General features: G+C 45.2%; 1 protein-coding gene across 2 annotated transcripts; it reads right to left on the bottom strand.

The window, feature by feature from the left end:
• Nucleotides 1–570: 570 nt before the first annotated feature.
• Nucleotides 571–21,614, bottom strand: C7H4orf54 (chromosome 7 C4orf54 homolog). Of its 2 annotated transcripts, none has more exons than XM_025290392.3 (3): nt 21,268–21,614; nt 13,116–18,556; nt 571–5,223 (listed from the first exon to the last, which is right to left on the bottom strand). In XM_025290392.3, exon 2 carries the CDS (start codon nt 18,523–18,525, stop codon nt 13,153–13,155), a length of 5,373 nt encoding a protein of 1,790 aa, XP_025146177.2. In that variant the 5' UTR covers nt 18,526–18,556; nt 21,268–21,614; the 3' UTR covers nt 571–5,223; nt 13,116–13,152. The 2 variants fall into 2 exon arrangements, with proteins under 2 accessions (XP_025146177.2, XP_025146176.2); XM_025290391.3 differs by lacking the exon at nt 21,268–21,614 and adding an exon at nt 19,377–19,584.
• Nucleotides 21,615–22,218: the final 604 nt, after the last annotated feature.

Below are 22,218 nucleotides of genomic sequence, written 5' to 3'. Positions count from 1 at the left end.
AATAACACAATGCAATTATTAAGGTTTATAGTAACTTCAGTGTTAGAGCTGATCCTTCCTGCCCTGACTGCAAGTGTGCACCTCATTTATTTTGGTTTTGAAGGGAATGACCACAAATTCTTTCCTTGGCCTCAGTGTGAACCCTTGGGGACATTCATTTTTCTGGGTTGCTCTTTGGTGTCAGTGGAGCATCCCATACCTTGGTAGGTGCCCCTCACAATGTTACTTAATAATGCAAGCAGGTAGATGCCTTAAATACCTGGATTAAGTGAAATACTCTAGGTCCAAGGAAAGACCATATCAGACTCTGATGTCAAGAACCATAAAATAATAAATTCATGTTGTCTGAAGCCACTATTTCCAGTGGCTTAAGCCACTAAGTTTGTGGTTACCACAAGAGAAGACTAATACAACCTGGATGTGAAACATTATTATAGAGTGTTTTAAGTTAAAGAAAAGATTTGTTAGAAGACAAAAAAAAAAAAAAAAAGGAAAATGTCCAAAGCTTGTTTCTTGAGTTAAAAGAAAGACAAAACAATGCACATTTTCTTTGCATTTACTTTTACTGGAAAAAAAAAAAAGAAAAAACAACAACAACACTTTTTTTTTTTTTTTTCAAAAGAATCAAAAGACCATTACACAAGATCGCACAATCACTTACAAATGCTGTCAATTAAAGGTAAGTAGGCTAGTCTCACAGAGTCCTTGTCTAAGTAGTTTTCTCCGTATGCAATACACTGACAAAGTAATTCTCAGAGCTGTTGGGCTGGATTCACAGTCCCACTGGGCATGCTCACTGCATTCCATAATTGAATCACATCAGATCTCAAGTAGGAACTCTTCCACCAAGATTTCTATCATGAGAGCAGTTTAAATAGTCACCTTCTTTCCATTTCCCACTGGCTTTTTTCATAGTCAGGGGTATAGTTCAGCGTTATCCAATGTCTTTCTCCATTTACCATACAATTTACTCTCCTTTGTTTGGGACCTAACTTCCTCAGTCTTCACATTCTTTTCAACCACCACTGTCGTTACCGTACAATAAGATGAGTTCAGTGTAAATATAGAAACCAACATCTTCCAAGGGGGAGAAAAACAAAGGACCACCTGCTAGAAAAAGGATGAGGGATGATAGGTAATTTCAGGAAGCCCTAGAAAGGACTTTTCGCCATTAACATTAGCTTGTAAAACGCAAGTATGAAACTTAAAAAAAGAAATCAAATTTGATGTGTTGTGTGTGTGTTTTATTTTGCACCATTATGAAATCAAATACAAATACAACTAATAATATGCTCTAAGTTGCAACATGAAACAAGAATGGTAACAGCTCACAAATGCTGTGAACGTTCAGTTCTCTTCTGAGACATGGGGTATATCAATACTCCATTTTTCAGAATCCTCCCCTGGGCCTTGTAATCACACATGCCACAGATGGACCTGTGTTTCTATTTTCCCCCCAGGGGACCGGAGTCTGCAATTCTTATTAGATTCAAACTCAAGGTACAACTTAGCAAATGCTACATGCTTTATTAATGATTTTATGCACCTGTGAGGTCTACTTAGGACCCAGAAATTAATTAAGAATATAGAAACAATCTCTTGAAAATATATATCATATCTCTACATATCCCTCTTTAGGAACATGTAAAAGCCTAACATATTCTGTGAATTTGATTTTTATAAGTAGTTTTCTAAAACAAACCTACACATAATTTTTCCCCTCAACAGTACTGATAAAATACAGGGCACCTTTTTCCTTTCAAGTATTTGGGTAAAATAGCATACCCTGAGAATTTGGGGTGCAAACCTACACCTTGTAAACTGTAGAATGAAACTCCTCAAGCACCACATAGGAAAATGTGTACCATGATGGTTTTAAAACACAGAGACTATTACTGAATGTGTCTTCTCATGCACATATAATATATACTTATCATGAGATTATAGTCAGCCTACTTAAGAATCAACACTGTCCTGCAGTCCAAAGTATTATTTCAGGTAGCATGAGCATTCAATTTGTAACAAACACAGACTTCCATTTCTATGAAATATGAAAATAATTTAAATGCATTAAATCTCTTCAAGAGGCAAGAATGATGAAATCAAATCTGAAATTAAAAAGATTTGTATAGCTATGTGTTTCTGAGTGACATAGGATGGTTTTGAAGAGCAAGTTAACATTTAAGATTCATCATAAAGATGTCAAAATGTAATTTGTTTTAGCTTATTTGCTCAATGATATCCAGAGAGCCATACACATACAGACATAACGTAGATGCAGACATACAGAGAGCCAATATGCTAAGTCATTAACTGCATATTTGGGCTTCATTTCATCCTGAGGGCAATTTCAGAGAGTGTTTTTCAAGAAAATACATTCTGGTGAATTAAACTGTTGTACTGGTTACAAATTTGTTCAGTTTTCCAACAACAATTCAAAAGGAGCATATTTCAACCTGACCATTTGACCAACAGGGAAAAAGGGGAAATGTGTCAAGATTTCTACACAAAATGCCCTGTGGTTCATTTGGAAAACTACATTTTGACATGTAACCCCAAGAAGAGATGGCAAAAGCCAGACTCTGCAATTCTAATTAGATTCAAGCTCCAGGAAGCATATAGGAAATGTTACATGCTTTATTAATGGTTTTGTATATTTAAACCATAAAATGGGAGCTTGGTAGCTGAAAGGACACTGTTAGGGTGATGGTTTTATGGGCTAGAAGGTTTCATACACTCATGGCTTTTTCTACTTAGCTTTGGTTGAATAAGGAAGGACACAACGACTTCATTCAAATATCAACACAACCTCAAGAAATAAAACAATGAAAAGTGAGGATTTAGATTTACCTTATGTTTTTAAAAATGTTCCCCTCTATCATTTGAGGTGGTAAATGGCCTGGCAGCTTTGCTTTTTATGGCTTGATGAAATAGAGAACCATGAAATTATCACAGATGATATGGTATTCATAGAATACTACTTTAAAATCACTTTTTTTTAACCACTTGGATATTTACTACAACCAAAGCAGCTTCTCAGAGGACATGGCCTCTCTGATAGGGCCAACAAATGAAAAGTTCTTTCTTTTCTAGTTTACCTCAATGTGAAAATTTGAGGCTTAGATCTGTTAGGGAAAAATAATGATAAATAGTGATAAGTAAGCTTATGGGATCCCCAGATCCTTGGTAGGTAAGACTCCACCACATTCTCTAGGAAAGGAGATGTCTCTCTTTTTGGAGACCTGGAAGTAGTTGACTACTTAACACCAGCACTGGGTTTTCCTAAACGTCACATGTAGTTTTGAAATAGTCTTGTCAATTCTGGTTCTATCTATGAAATTCTATCTGAGTTTCACAGGATGTGTTCAATAGTTGAGATTTCAATGTTCTGAAAGCATTATAAGTTATTTGAGTGTTATGTCTGAGGTCTTTAAATGATTCTACATTCTTGTTTCAGTATTAAGTGACCCAGACCCAGAGCATCTCTACTGAATATAAGGAAGGGCTGATGCTGTGAGAGACACTTCCTAGTAATGAAAAATTAAGTTCTGGGGTGAATCTGTTGATGGAGTTGAGTAAGATGACTTCTATAACAAAGGAATAACCCTTCCCCCAATTGTGGCACAAGGGCATATTTTCCAAATACAGGGACTATTTCATATTTCATGCTCCATATCTCATAGAGGCAGCCTCCTCATTTCATAGCTCATCAGCCCAATGATTAATTGAATTGTGACCAGAGCTGACTATTCCTGTCTCAAACCCTTCCTTTTACCCAAAAGAACTTTTTACAGGGTAAGATCCCTTTAAGGAAAGCCCTGAATATGAAATTGAGTTTTTTTTTTTAAAGAGTACAACTGAGATGGAAGCATAACACATATCTTCAGTCATGAACAGTATAAATTTCTGTGGTTTCAAGAGGCAATTTTAAGCAAAAATCAATATTGATGATCATTAAAATAAAAATAAGGCTTAAAAAATTACCAGAATGCTTTATCTTTGAAAAAATAAGTAAATAAGAGGAGATTCCTTTTTGAAAAGCCCAGGAGAACCTTCAAGTTATTCTTTTTAAAAGTAAGAAATATTCCAATGTAGCATTTGCTGAATATATATTGACTCACTTATAAATTATAATGAGCTAAGTATCTGTTCAATCAGCTCTTCAAAACTTCCCATGAACACTCACTAAAATAACCTTCAGAAGTGGGTTACAACTGAGGCAGTATTGAATGTCAATGAAAGATTCTATGATTTGGATTCTCGACATCTCTTACAACCATAAGGAGCAAGTGATATAAACCTAGATCACTGCTATTGGTATGTTGACGGCTGGAGAGAATCAGAGCCACCAAATCAGAGTTCACTTTCTGCTCCACTACCCCAAACAGGTCACACTTCAGACTCCAAACAATCTGTGAGAGAGAGGAGTATGCAACTATGGAGGGAATCATTAAAGAAGAATATAATCCTCCACACTCATAGCAAAGCTTGGATTCTAGAGGGAAATAGATATTTTATACCTTTCTGAAACTAAGACCTTAATCTTAAATGCAACCACTGGCTCTCCAGTCTTTCAAACCACTCTATTTTAAGGCAACAAATGGTGTCATGGCATTGTACCAATGGGAAAGTTAAAACAAGGCACAAAAGTTAAAACCACTGCTTTTCACAATCACATTTGAAATCATGCTAAACCCAATAAAAGGACATGTAAAACATAACCAAGAGAATGACTAGGCTTGGCTGGTCTATGATTCATAATACAGACCCATCATATTTAAACCCAGACAAATGCTACAACTCTGCCAGCCAGTCCTGATATATTGCAAGAATCTGTAGGGAGATTTGTGATCCAAATTTGATTTGCTAGTTTGGTTTACAACAAAATCAATCTTATTCTGTTGTATGTTTTGACTGAACTACAAGAACAGGTAAGAGATGGTTTGCCTAGTCACAAATGCAGGAAGGAAAGATGAAGGGAAAGCTTATATTAAAGTACAAAAGGAAATAGTTTTACATAGGAAAAAACACAACCATTCAATCAGCAATAAAACAAAGTGTCTTAACAGGGTTATTCAGAAAAGTATAGAAACTTACACACTTGTTTATAAGAAGCAAAAACTAAGAATAACATATCTAGAGGAAGTTTTTCAGGTGATTCTTAGTGTTGTTACAATGAAGCCTTCAGATTTAAGAAGGTTTGTCCATCTTTCTGTCTTGCTCCTATAAACAAACATAGTCAAATAAAAGACTGTTAGTTCTAAAAGTAAATCTCAGTCTTAAAGAAGCAAGAAAAATGCCAAGATACATTTTATTTAACTATTTGGCTAATTTCTGTGTGAATAATGCTGAAGTTCACATTTTAAAATTGGAGAATGTGTTTCTGAACCTACTAGACATCAAATGGGACATCTTTTTGAAACTTGAATTAAATACAGTCAATCCATTCAAAAATTATTTTAGAGTTAAATATTTAGTTTTACTGAAATTATCCATGACAGAAAATAGTATAACAGATATGTTCTTAAAACATGCAAAAATGATATTTAAACTAAATTGAAACATTTGAAATTCATCATGAGTTATTTAGTTGAATGAATAAATTCTATACTCTAAAGTGAATGGTCACCACCTAAACTATGTGGAATTTCATACTGTACATTTTGTTTGAAATGAGATATACTGGTTAGAGTTTATAACTTATTTCAATCCATTCTAAAACAAGCATTGACATGTTCAAAATCTTACTGAAAATTAGCCCTTTCTTTCTGTCAATCTCTCTCTATATTGCATATTTAATAGAACTTTGCCTAAAGAACTTTTTAAAATTAACCTTTGGGAGTTGGAACTTGAACATAATATTATGAAGACAGAAATAGAGTGGCCTACAGGTAATATTTTTTTAGGGATTAGACGACTCTATCATGTGAAAAACAACCTTTAAGAAGTATCAAATAACAGCTATCTAATCAATTATATGCAATCAGAGTAGAGTGGCAAAGGATATTTTAATCCTGCCATCTAGAAACTGATCTGTGTTAAATATATGCTTAAGAAACAGGAAGACTATAAGATTAATTATAGGTTTAGAGCTCATATGTATATATTTCAAGTTTGTTGATTTTACCCTTTTGTACTTTATATCAAGAAATGACTTTCAAGAGAAAAGGGACTGTTGTGGGTCTGGAAACTTCCCATTTGCTAAAGTTTTTCTACCTTAGGACACACAGAACAGGAAAAGAAAACATAATTACAAGGGGAGGAAAAGAAAATAGGAGACCAAGAAGAAAAATGTCAATGTGGATCTAAGGACAACTCAGGCTGAGTCCCGTCATGAAGCAAAGTTTGCAAGGACTCCTTGAGCAGAGAGAGGAGAAAGACAGAGAGAAACAGTGAGAGAGAGAAAGAGAGAGAGGGAACACCCCAGGAAGGGGGGAGAGCAAGCTGAGGAATGGAGGAGAAATCTGTTTCTACCATTTGCTGGGATCATTTTCAGGGACTTGTCTAGATAACATCTTTTCACTCATTTGTGGGATATTGCTTCTCCTAATTGGAGAAGGAAATGGCAACCCACTCCAGTATTCTTGCCTGGAAAACCCAATGGACGGAGGAGCCCTATATATTAACTTTAGAGGAACTGTGTTTAAACTCTTGAAAGTAATGAGGTTGCTCCAGTTCCTATTAAGGCTAAAATAATGATTGCCAGTTGAACCTGGCAGAGGGTCATGACGAAGTCAGGGAAGGGAGGGGGTGATTGTACCATCACCAGGCAGTCTGGCCTGGATGACTTCCCATGATTTGAGGACGGAACCCATGACAGAGTTCAGCAGGGATGTTGGGTCAGATTCTCCCCTGTTCCACACGGGCCTGCGCTCAGAGAGAGGGGAAAACCACCACACGTAGCTGGCACCCTATGCCCAGAGCTGTATAACATGCTGAAAAGTGTGGGGGATGCTAGGGGACCCTGACCACAGCCAACTCCTGCCCCCAGGGGGTCAGGCAGCATGTGGAGATGTGAGCATGACCTCCGGTTAGGAGAAATACCAAGAAATCCTGCATACCGGCCCCTGGTGCTGCCCTGAGAGTATGCAGGAAAAAGGGCTGACTTTCTGCCTTGGTGGAGGCCCCAGAGAGATGAGGGGCTTCTAAGGCATTGATGAGCTTCTAGTCTCCAAGGAAGATTGAACTCTTATGACAGGGAATAGACTGTGTGCCATGTTCTTTGCAGTGATTTTATGATTCAATCTTCACAATGCTCCTGCAAGGTATCCCCACTTTACCCTTGAGGAAATTGAGGTCCAGAGAGGGCGAGTCATTTGTCTGCGGGAAGACTTTGAGCCAGGGTGCCTGACTTCAAGGCACACATACCTGGGTTTTAGTCAAAGCCACACAGCTTCCTTTGGACTGAAATGCATGTCCCCATCGGCATTTAGCAGACCCTGCTTTCGGGTGACATCCCACACCTGCCCCCCATCCCCCCTTAGTTACCTGTCCCTCCCCCCCAACACAGATTACCCCACCCCACCCCACCCACACAAACACTGGCAGCCACAGCCCCTAGAAGTGCTGAAACTATTTCTCTTTGGGACGTACAGTGTTCTAATGACTAACGAGAGCTAATTTTTTAATCAAAAGAGAAACACACATGAAGGCTTAATATATGCTAGGCATTGCCAGACTCAGGATCAGTTTCTTCCCTTATTCTCTCCCCTTTTCCCAGTTACGAAAGAGGAACAATACACAAGGAACTGAGATGTGCAGGGCAGAGAGGAAGAAAATGGGCAACACATGGCCCCTGAGCTCCAAGGGCCTGGATTTCAGCTGGTCTTTTGATCTGGGACAAATTATTTTTTCACTTGTCAAATGGGGATAAGAAAGTACCCACTGGCTTAAAGAATCAAGCAGCATGATGTTAAATCTTGGTATATAATAAATGAATACACATTAGCTATTAATTTTCCTTTCTTCTTAATTTTATAGAGGTTTGAGGAAAATACAATGACAAAAAAAAAAAAAAAACCTGTAGAGAAAAGCCTAAAATAATAAGAATGAGGAAAGCTACAATCCAAGGAAAGAGAAAGGGAGAAAAAAGAAATGGCAAAAAAAAAAAAAAGACAAAAGGAAGATAATACAACAGCAGCTATATATAATCATCAGGAGAGGAAGCCACAATCACGGTAGGAAAAAACTGATATAAATGATTCAGAAATGTGATCATGGGATGAGCTGAAAATGAAACGTCGAGCGTGCTGCCTGCAGCCCGCCCTGTGACCTCATGCGCAAGGCTGCCTAGAACACAGGTGAGGGAGCCGCCACTTCCAGCCCGCCCTGAGAGTGGTCTAATCCATGATGACAACAGACTCCAAGCAGAAAAGGGAGGAGAAGGGAAGAAGCAAGGTGGTGCTTTAAACTAAATCAACTTCAAGGGAACAGGAAAGAAGAAACAACAATAAGGAATAAAAAAGAAATTATCAAAAAACAGAAAGCAAATACTCAAACAAATGGAAAGGGAAGCAAAGAGGGAAAGTAAGGTGTGGCCTGGACCCCAGGATGGAGGAGCAGAAAGAAGAGTGGGAGAAAAAGAGAAGGGGGCTGGGTAGCATTAAGAAAGAAGCAAATGGAAATTGACTCTGGTCTGGGATACTTCAGTTCTGAGTCCCAGTTCTGCCCTAGATGGACACTATGACTTAAGAAATGTTAGCCTGAATTTGCTCCTGCAATTTTTACACAAGGGGACAGGGTTCGATGATCTAAGGACCCCATGGGGCCCCTTTAGAGAACCCTATGGAAATCGTTTCCCCTGAATCCACTCCCTTTCTCCTTCCTCTTCAGTTGCTGATGCCTGGGGCTCTACTCAGGAGGTAGAAATAACTCCGAAGAAGTGAGGAGAAAAAGAAAGAACAATGACACAAGAACAGTATAAGGCACACTCAGAAATGAAGAAGCAAATGGGTTAAGTATTAAAAAAAGAAAAGACATTCAAAGGAAACAAAATAATTGCAGTCCCCACTGGGTGGCAGGCATGGTGCCAAGAAAAGTTTTCTGTTGTTATTATTACATATTTATCTTTATGCCCTTGTAAATGGTACTTAGTATCAAGTCTCAGATACAATTTTAAAGCAAAAATACAGCATGTAAGCGGGTGGGCAGGAGAAAGCAGGAGGCTGAATATGTTAGGGAAGGAAAAATAGAGCTACATGCCTCAAATGACAGAAATCTAAAATACAAATAATCTCATCAGAAAAGGCATCAGAGATACTGTGGAGAAGGAACTTCCAAAAGGAAACGTAACAAAAAACAAAGGCCTAACAAGAAAAGAGAGAGCTAGCAAGTTTTGAACTGGTATGCCAGGCACACTGGTGTGTTTCCAGTGGGTTTCTGTTGTAACTCTCTGGCCACCAGCCGGGAACCATTTGGTCCATTTATCACACTGTGTGATATCATTACTAAATACAAATAAAATACATACTATTACTACTTAGCTTCTGAGATGGGTTGTGACCTGGCAAAGATTGAGGAGCACTATAACTTTGTTCACAGAAAGAAGAGAAACAGTAAAGACACACCTATAAAAGCGAAACTGGAGGAAAATTCAGAATAATCCGAGAGGAGCAGCAGCTGGGTATATTCAAATCTATATGGGGGAGAAAGTAAGGCTCCTGGTTACAAGGTACAGCTAAAAATAGATGATGAAATACTTATTATTTGAGCTGGAAGGAATCTTAAAGGTTAAGACAGGATTTGAACACTGGTTTTGCAGTTCTGTGTGTACAGCTTATGTCTTCCAGCTGGAGTGCAGGCTCCTGGCTTGTATTAATAGGATGGTCACATGGGGGTTCATAGCCTCACCACAGAGTTCACCATGGCTGATGGAGTGTAAACATGTAATTCATGCTCGTGGAATGAATGAAGGAGTTAGTGTGTTTTATTAAACATTCATTTTACAAAAGTCAAGAGAATCAGAGCAGGTCCAAGGTGTCCTGGCTGCCAGTCCTGGGCTCATTAGGCTCCTCTGCCATCCTCTTTTTGTTTCATGACTCCTACCAACAAACAGCACACTGAGTGGTCCAGGAGCCAGGAGCCAGCCCCAGGGGTCCTGGTTCTCTCCCTCTCTGGGGCCCACTCCAGCAAAACCACTTCTTTCTAAAGCCCCAGGTTTCTTCTCCATGAAGTGCTGTGTTTGGATCAAGTCATTTATGTGACTTCTTAGTTGAGAGGGGCACATAAAACCCTACTCTACCTCAAGAAAAAACTCTGGAATAAGTCTAGTTTTCAAAGGAAATCTTAAAGTGAAACTAGCTTCCAGGCCTTCTCACACTGACTGTCCGTACAAACACCAACAGATGAACAGGGGTGTACCATGTAATTTTTGCTATATCTGAACCATGTTTAAATTTTTTCACACAAGGGAAAGAACTATACATTTCCTTTTTTTTAACCTGACTTTTCTTTGGCAAGTGGCATAGAACTTTCAGGATGCTGAGTCTTGAAGGATTTTAGTTATCATCTGAATTTGGGTAATTAGATTTTCACCTATACACAGAAAGCTAATAATTAACTCCTCTGTGTGTGTATGTATTTGTGTGTGTATGTGTATTAATTGCTCAGTTGTGTCTGACTCTGTGAAACCCCATGAACTGTAGTTCGCCAGGCTCCTCTGTCCATGGAGTTCTCCAGGCAAGAATCCTGGAGTCAGTTGCCATTCCCTTCTCTAGGGGATTTTCCCAACCCAGAGATTGAACCCAGGTCTCTGCATTGCAGGCAGATTCTTTACCTTCTGAGCCACCAGGGAAGCCCCAGTTATTTCCTTGACTATCCTTAAATCTTGAAGCCAGCTTTTGCCTTTATGTCTATTTTTAGGGTTGTGGAGTAAAATAAATGTTAAAGAAATGAAAAGCTTTCAAATAAATCACTGTTCAAATCTCTAGTACAAAAAACCTGGGTTTGTATTTGTGTCTGATGGAAACCATTCCGGCCTAATCTCTCCAGACTCAGCAGACGGGAGAAGGGCCAGAGGCAGCTGCTACAGGACACGAAGCTAGCCTGTGCCACTTCCTCCCTCCTCGGGGCCCTGTCCTCCTTTCCCCTTGCCCTGCGCCTCCACAACTCACACAAAGGCCTCCCGGGATTAGCTGCTCCCAAACAGCCTTAGGTAAACATCTCACCTGTCCAGAAGATGAAAACACTTTTGTCTAGAGGCTACTCCTTTTCTTCTGCAAAGCTATCTCTAAATTGGGGCCTCTTCCACATGCATATTTCTTTATTTTCTACATTGAACAACAGTTGCATTATTTATCTTTAATCTTTCCCTCCTTTCTTTATTTGTGTTCATTACATATGGCCTGTTGCAAATTCTTGGAAAGGAATTCGAATCATTTATTTCTAGATAAGAAGTGAAATGAGGGTTGTGCTTTTACCTGAATTTTTAAAGGAAGATCCAAGGATTATTGAACAGTGGTCTATTGTTTATTTTGCAGCCTAGTAAATATAATACATAGTAAAATCCCTTAATTTGGAAAGCTTTTATATTTTGCAACAACTGTTACATGATATGACATTCACACAAATGTTGAGCAGTAGAAATCATTGACACACAGTTGTCATGGGTCCTAGAGAGCTTGCATGCCCCAGAACATAAAACGTGAAAAAATGCTGGCACTCTGATCCTACATCTTAATTTAAGGCTTTTTTCATTGCAGAAAGAAACAATGTTCCTCTCTTTCTTTTCAGTACAGAGAAGACAGGAATGGCTTATTTTTTTCATGTAAGCATAGAAAGGGTTCCTCCCCTCTTCTCTCCTTTCTCAGTTCAGTATGCTCTTACGGAGGTATGAAACCCCTTAGAAGCATTTATGCTGTCAACCCTTCCTCATGTGAAGACAACAGGAGAAGGAGAGGGCAAATCTGTCCGCCCAGTGCAGGCAGCTTCCTCCTGTATCTGAAGGGGGTGTGTGTGTGTGTTTAGCTGCTCAGTCATGTCCAACTCTTACGACCCCATGGACTGTAGCCCTCCAGGCTCCTCCGTCCATGGAATTCTCCAGGCAAGAATACTGCAGTGGATTGCCATTTCCTTCTCCAGGGGATCTTTCCAACCCAGGGATTGAACCTGCATCTCCCTTTCATCACTGAGCCACCAGGGAAGCCTGTCTGAAGGTTGCCCCTGCCTTATGTGCTTGACCTAAAGTGTCCTGGTTCAGAAAAACCTGGCTCCCCTTCTTTTCAAGTTCCATGGACTGTAGTAACAGCAAGGATTCCCACTGATGAATTTCGAATTCCCACCGATGGACTTCGGTGTCAGAATCCACATCTACTTCACTTAGAGAGGGGAACAAGGGAGAGTTGATTCTTTTGTGATGGGAGAGAATGCAGATAGAAAAGGGTGCCTTGTAGGCATTCCCAGCAGAGCATAGTGGATTCACTCTGAACAGACTGGATCAAACACAGCAGCTTCATCCCAGGAGCCACTGCAGCTTGGGAATCTCCCATCCCATGGGGTCAAGCCATGTGTGTGTGTGTGTGTGTAAAATACCTTAAAGACTTTGTAAAGACTTTGGACTTGCCTAAACAAAGTATTCTGATGGTCTGAAAGCAAAAACAAGACCTTAAAAATAGGCTGTTTGTATAAGAAACTTCAAGAGAAAGATGTGGAGCACAGACAGAAGCCATTCTGCAGATGTTAGAAAACCTCTTAACAAGAAAATGTCAGTCTTTGACTCTCCTTGCTCTGAGGAGCAACCAGAGTAATGGTGTTTCCAAAGATGTCCTGTGCCTCTGTCACTGGGGCTGCAAGGAATAAAGCTCACTCCACAAAATCCAGACCAGGTTTTCATTTCTTCCCCCTGCCAATCTTCACCCAAGGCTAACCCTGATAGATACCTGCTACTCACTGTGGGAAAAACACTCAGGCAATTTGAAAAGGTCAAAGGGAAAAGGCCAGCCATGGGGCTGAGGAGTGGGGAGAGAAGGAAGCTTGGCAGGAAAATTAGCTCCATAACAATTTGAATGGGGTTCTATTACGAAAATACCTCCTCTGCTATGAACCTGCCACTTCAAACACAAAGCATTAGGACTCCTCTTAATCCCTCAAACCTGATTATCAAAGTGATAGTCACTCACCAGCAGCTGCTCCCTTTGGCTTTCTGGTGACCACTCATCATCTGTGTTCCACCACGAAGCTCATGGTGGTGCCGTCAAAGGATGGGGGTGCGATGATCCGCGGCCCCAGGGGCTGTGAGGTGATGCTGATGACAGGCTTGCCGTGCAGCTGGGCAAAGCCCTTGGCCCCCACGAGCTGGGAGGTGGCTGCCGGGGCAGAGGAGGAAGAGGAGGCGGGAGACTGACCAGAGGCCATGAAGTAGGGGGCCTCGGTGAACGCTGCAGCTGCCTCTTTGCTGGGGGGCTCTGCTGTCAGTGGGGAGAGCTCACCGCCCGCTGGAGTGCAAGCAATTGGTGTGGGCTGTAGGGCGTTGGCAGGCAGCACCGTGGGCAGAAACCCGGGGTAGATCATGTAAGTGGGTCCATAGGCCCCAGGACTCAGGGCCAGGGGAGGCACAGGGAGGGACATGGGAGCCACTGCCTGCTGCTGGGAGGTCATTGGCACGTCCACATACTGCCCTGTCTCGGGGTCAAACAGTCTCCGGGTCATGGGCTGTACTGGTGTGTCCACCAGATAGTACTGGCCGGTGGTCACATCCAGGAGCATCTTGCGCTGGGTCTGCTGAGGTGGGGGCTGCTGGAAGGGGTCTGTGGGGATGGGAGCTGGGCCGGCAGGTGCCGGGGCTGGCATGCCTGGTGGGGAGAAGCAGAGGACCTGGGGCTGGGCGCTCTGTAGGGTGAAAGGCAGTGGCTGCTGGTGGTAGATGGCGGTGGGGGGATGCTCAGGGCTCTGGGGCCCCGTGGGGGCAGCTACTGTCTCCCTGGGGTGGTCAGGTTTGGTGCGCCAAGCTGGCCGGCTGGTTCCACTGACCTGAGAGCCCTTGGGACTAGTGGGAACCTGACTGCGAGCACTCAGAGGGGGCAAGCTGCAGAGAGTGGCCGCGGCTGAAGATGCTGGGGGTCCCTCCCTCCCTGCCCCAGGCCTGCCTGGAAGCTCTCCAGCTGCAGAGCTTCCTTTAAGAGGGATGGTCAGGTAATTCTCACAGTCACTATTGCTCTTTTCCAAATTGCTGCCGATTTTCCTGTTGGTCACCTCTTCCAGAGGTGCCCGGGTGGCCGGAGAGATCTTGAGGGACCGCAGTCCCTGCGATTTGATGCCCTTGGCGGCCGCCGAGGGACTCTCCGGAGAAGGGCCTTGCGGGAACTTGCCAGCGACTCCCCCAGTTTTCTGGGTGCTGCTGGCACTCATTGTGAAGACGTTCCGTTGGCTGGGGAGTGGGGGCAGGGGCTGGGTTCTGTCCACATCCTTGTGCACCGGGGGAATATAGAGGGACCGGGGCCGCTCCCTGGCCAGGTTCTCAAAGGCGGCCGCGCGGGCAGACACGCTCTCGGTGCTGGGGTTGGAGTTTCTCCGCTGTAGACGCTCTGGGCCCCCTCTCAGGACCACCCCGCCTTTGTTCCCCACGCCCCGCGGCTCCTCCGCCTCACCCAGCCGTCTGGCCAACTTGTCGGGGTCAGCGCCCCCGGCCCCTTCCCTCTCCTCGCTGGCGATGAGCGACAGGACGTGGCTGTCAGTCAGCAGAGGCAAGGGGTCACTTTTCCGCTTCCACTCGTTCCTGTTGAAGCTGTACAGCTCTTCCATGGACCTCACGGCCGCTGTCAGCTTCTCCAGGGCATTCCGGGATGTCTTGGGGCCTTTCCCTTCCTCCCTGACCTCCTCCTCCTTGACCTTCTCTGGGGTCTTCTGAGCCTTGGAGACAATCTTGAGCACAGGCAGGTAGGAGCCCTGTTCAGGCTTATTGGGGGCGATGGTGGCTACCGGCAGCCTGCCAGATGCCCTGTGCACCAAAACTGTCCCTTCTGGCGAGGAGGAGTTCAAGACCCTGCTGCCTCCCTTGCCCACATTCTCCCTGGGCTCTCGCTCGGTGCTGTCCTCCCTGGGGTTCACCACAGCCTGGCACGTGATCACCATGGGGGACAAGGATCCGGATCCCCCAGCAGCAGGAGCCAGCTGCCTGGGTTTGGGCCCAGTCAGCCCCTGCTCTGGGGTAACGCTGCCCTTGTCACTGCTGTCCCCTGACCCCTTGATTAGTTTCCGGACATCTCTCACCTGATGGAGGGGGCCTTGGGCCTTGGACTTGTCCCTGACGTCTCTCACCTGGAACTGGGGCACTTTTTCCAGGCTGTCCCCCCGGAAGAGCTTCTGCTGGGCCCTGCTGTTGTCCTCATTGGTCTTGAAGAGGTTGGAGGCACTGCTGCTGGCCAGTTTGGGTGTGAGCAACTTGGCAATGTTGAAGTCCGAGCTCGGCTGTTGCACGCTCCCCAGGCGGATCTTGATTTCAGGAGCCTTGGGTCGGATCACTGCCGTGGAGGTGGCCTGAGCAGCAGGGTACTTGGTGGCCTGCTTCCCCGGCTGCTTATCCTTGGGTGTCTGCTGGATGTTGGGGACAAAGAGGCGAGACATGATGGTGGACTTACTGGCAGAAATCTCCCCCAGGTCGGCCCTCCAGTCACCCCCCTTGGGGAGTTTCAGCTTCCCAACGGGGGCTCTTTCTTCTCGCTTTTCAGCCTCTTTCTCCTTCCAGGACCGGAATGCACTGTTCTGACTGCGGAGGAAGATGCCCTTGACAGTCTCTGAGGCACTCTTTTTAATTTCACACACTTCTGGGAGTCCATCGGCAAAATGACGGCCGGAGCCTGCGTGGCTCTCCCGAGGGGCGCTGGCTTTGAAGATGGGGGATTTAGACCCAGCTACGGCCCCCTCCCCGCCGGCATCAGACATGCTGACCACCGTGTACTCGGAGCCAGCCTCCGAGTGGCGAGAACTCTGCCTCTGCAGGCCCCTTTCGCGCTGCTTCTCAGCCCCCGGGGGAGGGCCCTCCGTCTCCTTGGAGGTGCTGGAGAGGTGATGGTGGGATGTGTCGCTGAGTTCTCCCCTCTCCATTTTGAACTCGTGTTCCCGCTGCATCTTCTTGGAGATGACATTTTTGAGCAGGCTGGAAGCAAACTTGGACTTCTGGGGGCCATCAGCGCGGGAGGCCGGCTTGCCACTCTCGGAGGTCTCTGAGCCATCATCCGTGTACACTGACCCGGGGCCCTTGCTGGGGCCTTTGGTGGCCTTGCAGGGCCCCGCAGCCAAGCTGGCTTTGCTCTCACTGCGTAAATTCAGAGGCTCGAGAAGGGTGACCACGCGCGGACCCGACTGGACCTGCTTCTGAAAACACAGAGGTGTCTCCACGTGTTTGATCTCGCCCTCGACTTTGCTGACCACGAACTCCAAGGCCTTGGTCTGGGACTTCTTGGATTGGATGTAGAGCTGGTCTGCTGTGGTCCTGGCCCCACCGCCCTTCCTCAGCCCTGCAGCCACTGAGGCCGCGCTGCTCCTCAGGAGGCTCTGTTCCACCCTGGCTCCAAGACCTCCACATTTTAAGTCCAGGAAGGTTGACCAGCGCCCAAAGCCGACTTCGGAGAGCACGGAGGACTCCCGGGAGCTGATGTTCAGAGCCTCAAAGTAGGGGTAAGCAAGGCTTCGGAAGGCCCGGGAGGTCAGGTTACGCACCTCTTTGTCCGCATCGTCCAGCTCGCTCACGGCACTGGAGGCTCCACTGGAGTAGTCCACCAGCTCCTTCGCCCGGATGGCCCCGCACCGGGTCTGCAGGCGAGCAGGGACGGCGATGAATTTCTTTGCATGGTCCTGAGCCACGGCTGCAGCCGGGTCTTGCTTCAGCGAACTGGAATTGTGTTCAGCAGCTGTAGAGAGGCGGAGGCTCATGTCGCCTTCATGCTTGGCAGCATAAATAATGTTTTGCTTTGCACACACGTTGCTAGGCTCATTTATAGCCCGGGAAGTCGGTTTGATTGATAGGAGGATCTGGCTTGCTGCGTTCCCACAGCTGCTGGCGGCGGTGGCTGCTGCTGCCCCTGAAGCCACCTCCGGGGGCTCGGGCAAGGGCTCCCGCGGGGTGGCCGTGCCAGGCCCTGTGGGTGGGGGAGTGGGGTCAGCGTCCGAGGGGCCGCTGCCCACTTCCGTGCTGCTGGTGTCGCCGCCGCTGCTGCCCGCGCTGGGACGGGCGGGGTCGCTGCTGGTGGGGCTGGGTGTACGGGTGGCGTTGGTGCTGGGAGTGGTGCTAAGGTAGCAACTGTTGTCGTCGTCCTCTTCGGTCAGGGTGGTGACGTCCTCTGGGGTCTCGTCGCTGCCACCGAAGGAAGCGTAGTCCACAAATGAGTAGATCACGTTGTTGTCCTCGAAATCCCAGCGGGAGGCCAAGCCCACGTCGAAGTCCATGTCCTGCTCCACCTCGCTCAGCTGGATCTCGTGGGTGGTGATGTAATGGGCCTCCTGATTTCTGGGGGGGTCCCGGCTGCCCTGAGACTTGGCAATAATGTCTCTGCACTCTGTGGCATCTGCTTCCCCACATCTCCCTCTTCCTCCTCCTCCCCATCCTCCTGCTTTTTCCCCTTCTCCCTTGGGCTGGCAGCTCAGCGCGTTCTCACCACCATCACTCTCGAAGCCTAAGGATGAGGACGAGGTGGCCAGAGCCCCTGTGGATGTGGTGGTGCCATCCATCTTGGACAGGCCATCTTCTTCTGCTCCGTCCACCGGGGAGGAGGAAGAGGAGGAAGAGAAGGGGTTGCTGCCCTCATCGGTACCGGAGGGCTGGGATCTGGAGAGTTCCGAGGGGACAGAATTCTTCAGGGGGGCTGGAGCTTCGTGCTCTTGACTGCTGACTTCGTCTTGGGCTTTCTCCTGGGGACTCTTCAAGCCCCTCTGATCCCCCTGGCGCTGCTCCTGAGTGAGTCTCATGGTCAGGGGACTGTCCCTCGGGACTCCAGCTGAAGCGCACATCTCCACATATTTTGCTTCTCGCAGGGAGGAGGCTGGTGGCTTGGGAAGCGGCTGCAGCTGCTGCTTTAGCTCCTGGCTATCTTGAGCTCCGCTCGCCCCGTCCCCCACCTCCTTGGATCTGGCCTGCAGATTCAGTTCAGGAGGGGTGCCTTCCATTCTGAGCCCTTGCCTAGGTGTCAGCGACAGGAGGAGACAGTGGTGAGCGACGGGACTGTCCTGGGTCCCTCCCTGGCCCTGGAGGGGCTGCAGAGTAGCCTGAAGCAGGGTCCCACGTGCCTGGACTGGCCCCAAGGCTGCAGGCACCCTTGCCACCGCCGCCACCACCTCCCAGTTCTTCAGCCCCTGTGGCGGGGCCCAGGCCAACCTGAGGGAGGTAGGAAGGCTCCTGGGTGGGGTGGCAGAGGTGGTCTGTGGCCAGGGGGCTGCTGCTCTGGCCGAGACTGTGGCCAGCTTCCAGCAGCCAAGCTGTTCTGTCCAGTTGTTGGCCTGACGCTGTCGGCAGCTAGGAGTCTGAATGCCATCGACCACGGAAGAAGCAGCATCTGTAGGTTGACTCCGGGACTTCCAGAAATGAAAGGAAAGCATGTGCTGTTTCTTGTGGAGCCTTGTCCCTTTCCTGGATGGGGTAAGAGTGGGTCACGTCATTCCAGAAATATTTTTAGTGTCTATTCCCCAGTCATATTGAAACCACACTTGAGGGTAGAGAGAAGAGGCTCTGAGATGAAGAGAGAATGTGGGAGGTAGAGAAGACATGTGGGTTCTAATTGAAATCAACCAAATGTCCTATGTAATCTATTACGAGGATGTCTAGCAAGTATGAAATTATTCTTTACTCACTGCCGTCTTTCATTCCCAAGTCTGATTAAATGTGACCCCCACTCTTGTTCTTAAATAAATCTGAATTCAGCAGTGCATTTCAAATCAATTAAGGACAGCCCAGAAAGACTTCAAAATCTCCCTTGGACATATGGCAGCTTTATGTTTGTCTGAAAATCTATGCCTTTTCTTTCTCTTTCATCTTAAATCAGTTGAGTTCTGGTAATACTACCTTTTGTAGGAATAAAACACTCTATTCCTCCTTCCCCAAAGTTCCACTTTATGAAACATAATCTGTTTGTTTAAAAATAGGAAGAACTACTCCAGCCCTTACTGTTGACTAAAGTGTAAAAGGGCAATTTCAGAGACTTGAAACTTAACACTTGAAATAAACTTTTAATTAGACTCACTAAAAAGCACCACGTGGTTCCAAACTGACACTACTTCAAATCCCTACAATCTCAAAAAGTTCCCTAAACTTCCAAAACCGTGGCAAGACAATAAACCTCCAATTATATATATAGCCTAAGCCGCAGCCTCATGATTCAATTACACTGGCTGGACTCCAGACCTGCAGGGCACCGACTGAGAAGGCACGGGAGAACAACGAACACACTTACCCTTCACGAGTACAGTGAGGCTGGGAGGGAGGCTCAGAGAGGAAATGTGACCCACTGGCATGCCCCATGGCACCGAAGCCAGAATCCTAGGTCACTGGCTCTGAGATCCTTTCATTTCAAACAATTCAGGAGTTGTGCAAGTGTATTTGCCAGGCAACCCCAGATGGGGGTTCTGTGCTGGCCATCCTCAGAGCAGATCCCTTGGGTCTATCAGTGGAGAATCACAACTCTTGGTTTGGTGAGATCTGGCTCCAATCGCCTGCCAGGCCTAGTTCCACCACTATACATAGTCTATGTGTCACTTATGCCGATTGAATAAAGCACTATTTTAAACATTCACATTTGTGGGAAACAAAAATAACACCATCAACCATCCCCTTCCAACATGAAGGCCACCCCCGCACTGAAAAATGTTCCTTCCTCTGGCTGGGCGTGGGGGGAGGTATGGAGTGGGAGCCCCTAGCAACTGAGGCATCCACCTTCTCATCCTTAGGATGTGGACAGTGCAGCCCTGCCATTCTCCTGGGACAAGTCTCTCCTGCCCACATCACTGCCATTGAAAACATGACATAGGGAAGGCTGGAAATATCAAGTATCACAATGTGGATAGAGAGCCAGAGTGCTAGACACAGAAAGTAAAAGAGAAAAGGAAACAGAAACAGAGAGGGAGAGAATGAAAGAACAAAAATGTGAGAGAGAAAGAAGGGACTTGCTAAATTTGTGATCAAATTTTTGATTATGGAGAGCCAGGTGGAATGGCACAAAATCCTAGATTCTTAATGATAAGAAAAAAATTGTGAATCACAATAGTTACAACTAAGTGTTGCATAGTGTTTCCTGTGTGTGAGTCATTATCTGAGGCACTTTTAGATGTGTCTGTATTTATTAATTTAATTCTCATTACAGCTTGGTAAGTTAGGTACAATAATTGTAGTGAATTTACAGATGGAAAAGCTGAAGCACAGAGATGTTAAGGAATTATAGTGAAGTTGCTCAGTCATGTCCGACTCTTTGCAACCCCATGGACTGTAGCCTACCAGGCTTCTCCATCCATGGGATTTTTCAGGAAAGAGTACTGGAGTGGGTTGCCTTCTCCTTCTCCAGGGGATCATCCTGACCCAGGGATCGAACTCAGGTCTCCTGCATTGTAGGCAGATGCTTTACCCTCTGAGCCACCAGGGAAGCCCAAGAAATTATACAGCAGAATTCAAACCCAGGCTGTCTGGTTCTAGAGCTCGCCCCTTCACCATGTTGCTACACTGCCTTGCTGACTTCCATACTCAAATACTCTCTGCTGCACCCAGACGCCCAATTAGACTGGAGCAGGATGTCCTAGGCTATTTCATCTGAATGACCACAAAATAAGCCATGTAACCATTTCTTGGTTTTGTTTTGTTTATATCATCAGCCTGCTTTCACATTATGTATTCAGGGATTAAGGAACATGAGCCTATAAATAAAATGAAATAAAATATATCTGTCTCCTCCAGGCAAGCAGAATACTTCCAAAGCCCTATTTTAATTTTGCTTCAAAGCCTGGGATGAGAAACCCTGAATACTACCTCAAACACTGTGGGCCATACACACTCCTCAGCTGATTAGAAAACAGAGTTTCTGCCCATCATGGCAATTATACTTCAAGAAGAAATGTTTCCAGCACTTTCCATATGGCCCTGTCTGTCACGACAACTCAACAGATTTTAGCAGTTTTGCCTTACAGTTGGCAAAGCACAGAACTGAAAGGTCAGATGCCCTGGATGTAGGTTAAGCATAATTATTCAATATCCTGAGTTCTAGAAGCTTGCTTCCAGAGTTTTGCTTCTTCCAGAGAGCACAACCCTTGCCCAAACTCCCCACAAAGAGAGAAGGTTAACCTAAAATAGGCACTTACCTCCAAAATACCTGTGTGGCTCCTTTTCTCTATTCTAAGTCAATGCCAGCGTAGGAAAAAAATTGTAGGAAAAAAAAATTGGCCTTTTTCAAGTAAGGTCAATTTCCAAAAAGTAGAGTTTAATTCAAACCACAAGTTCTATTTAAAAATCAAAAAAGCAGAAAATTTGGAGTAGAAAGACTCTATTAAAATATTTTTTTTAAAAAAGAAACTCATAAATGGAAAAACAAGGACCAATCATAGAGTAAAGTAAGACAAAAGCACCAGACTTCTGCTTCCTGGCATTTCCAGAGCTCTAGATTAGTATGTCCTACTGTGAAATAATTTCAGTTTTGATGAGATAACTTTTTGTCATTCATTAGCCATAGAGCCATTTATTCCTAACATGACTACAGTCATTTTTTTTTTTTTTTACAGATGAACTCAGTGATTGCCTACCTGATCTCAGCTCTTGAGCAATTAACAATGACTAATATCACCAGCATTAACCCATGCTAAGCAAGCATACTTGCTAGACTAGGCAAGGTATACTCAGTAGATAACTTTATATGGGAATTCAAAGAGCAACAAAGGAAATGACTCATGTCGTTATATTTATCTCTGAAGAGAAAGTTTCTTAGCATTCCCTGAAAGTCTTATGCGATGTATCACAGTGAAGAAAACTTTAACACGATTAAAGAAGAATGTTGGCCAGGCTATCCACCAACCAGTGAAAGGGGATGGTTATATTTCAGGCCTCTGACAGTGGCATAGTATGATAGACAAATACCTCATTCAAAAGCAAAACAGTTATCCAATGTAGACTACAAGACCAGAAATGAAGAGACAGGTTTAAACTCGGACTTAAACTAGACAAAGGATTTTTCAAACACAGGTATTTTCAGGATTCTCTGAGGTGCAATAGGGGACAGTTTCTGATTACTTTAAATTTGGAGTAAGGCTTCCCATTGC

Source organism: Bubalus bubalis, chromosome 7 (assembly GCF_019923935.1).
Source record: "Bubalus bubalis isolate 160015118507 breed Murrah chromosome 7, NDDB_SH_1, whole genome shotgun sequence".
NCBI classification, from domain to species: domain Eukaryota; kingdom Metazoa; phylum Chordata; class Mammalia; order Artiodactyla; family Bovidae; genus Bubalus; species Bubalus bubalis.
This window is presented reverse-complemented; position numbering and strand designations above follow the sequence as displayed.

Excerpts from the sequence above, each read along its gene's own strand:
- C7H4orf54 (XM_025290391.3), bottom strand. The coding sequence starts at position 19,444 with ATGGGGCATGCCAGTGGGTCACATTTCCTCTCTGAGCCTCCCTCCCAG. Across the intron at positions 18,557-19,376 it reads CCTCACTGTACTCGTGAAGG|GAAAGGGACAAGGCTCCACA; the intron begins GTAAGTGTGTTC and ends TACCCCATCCAG.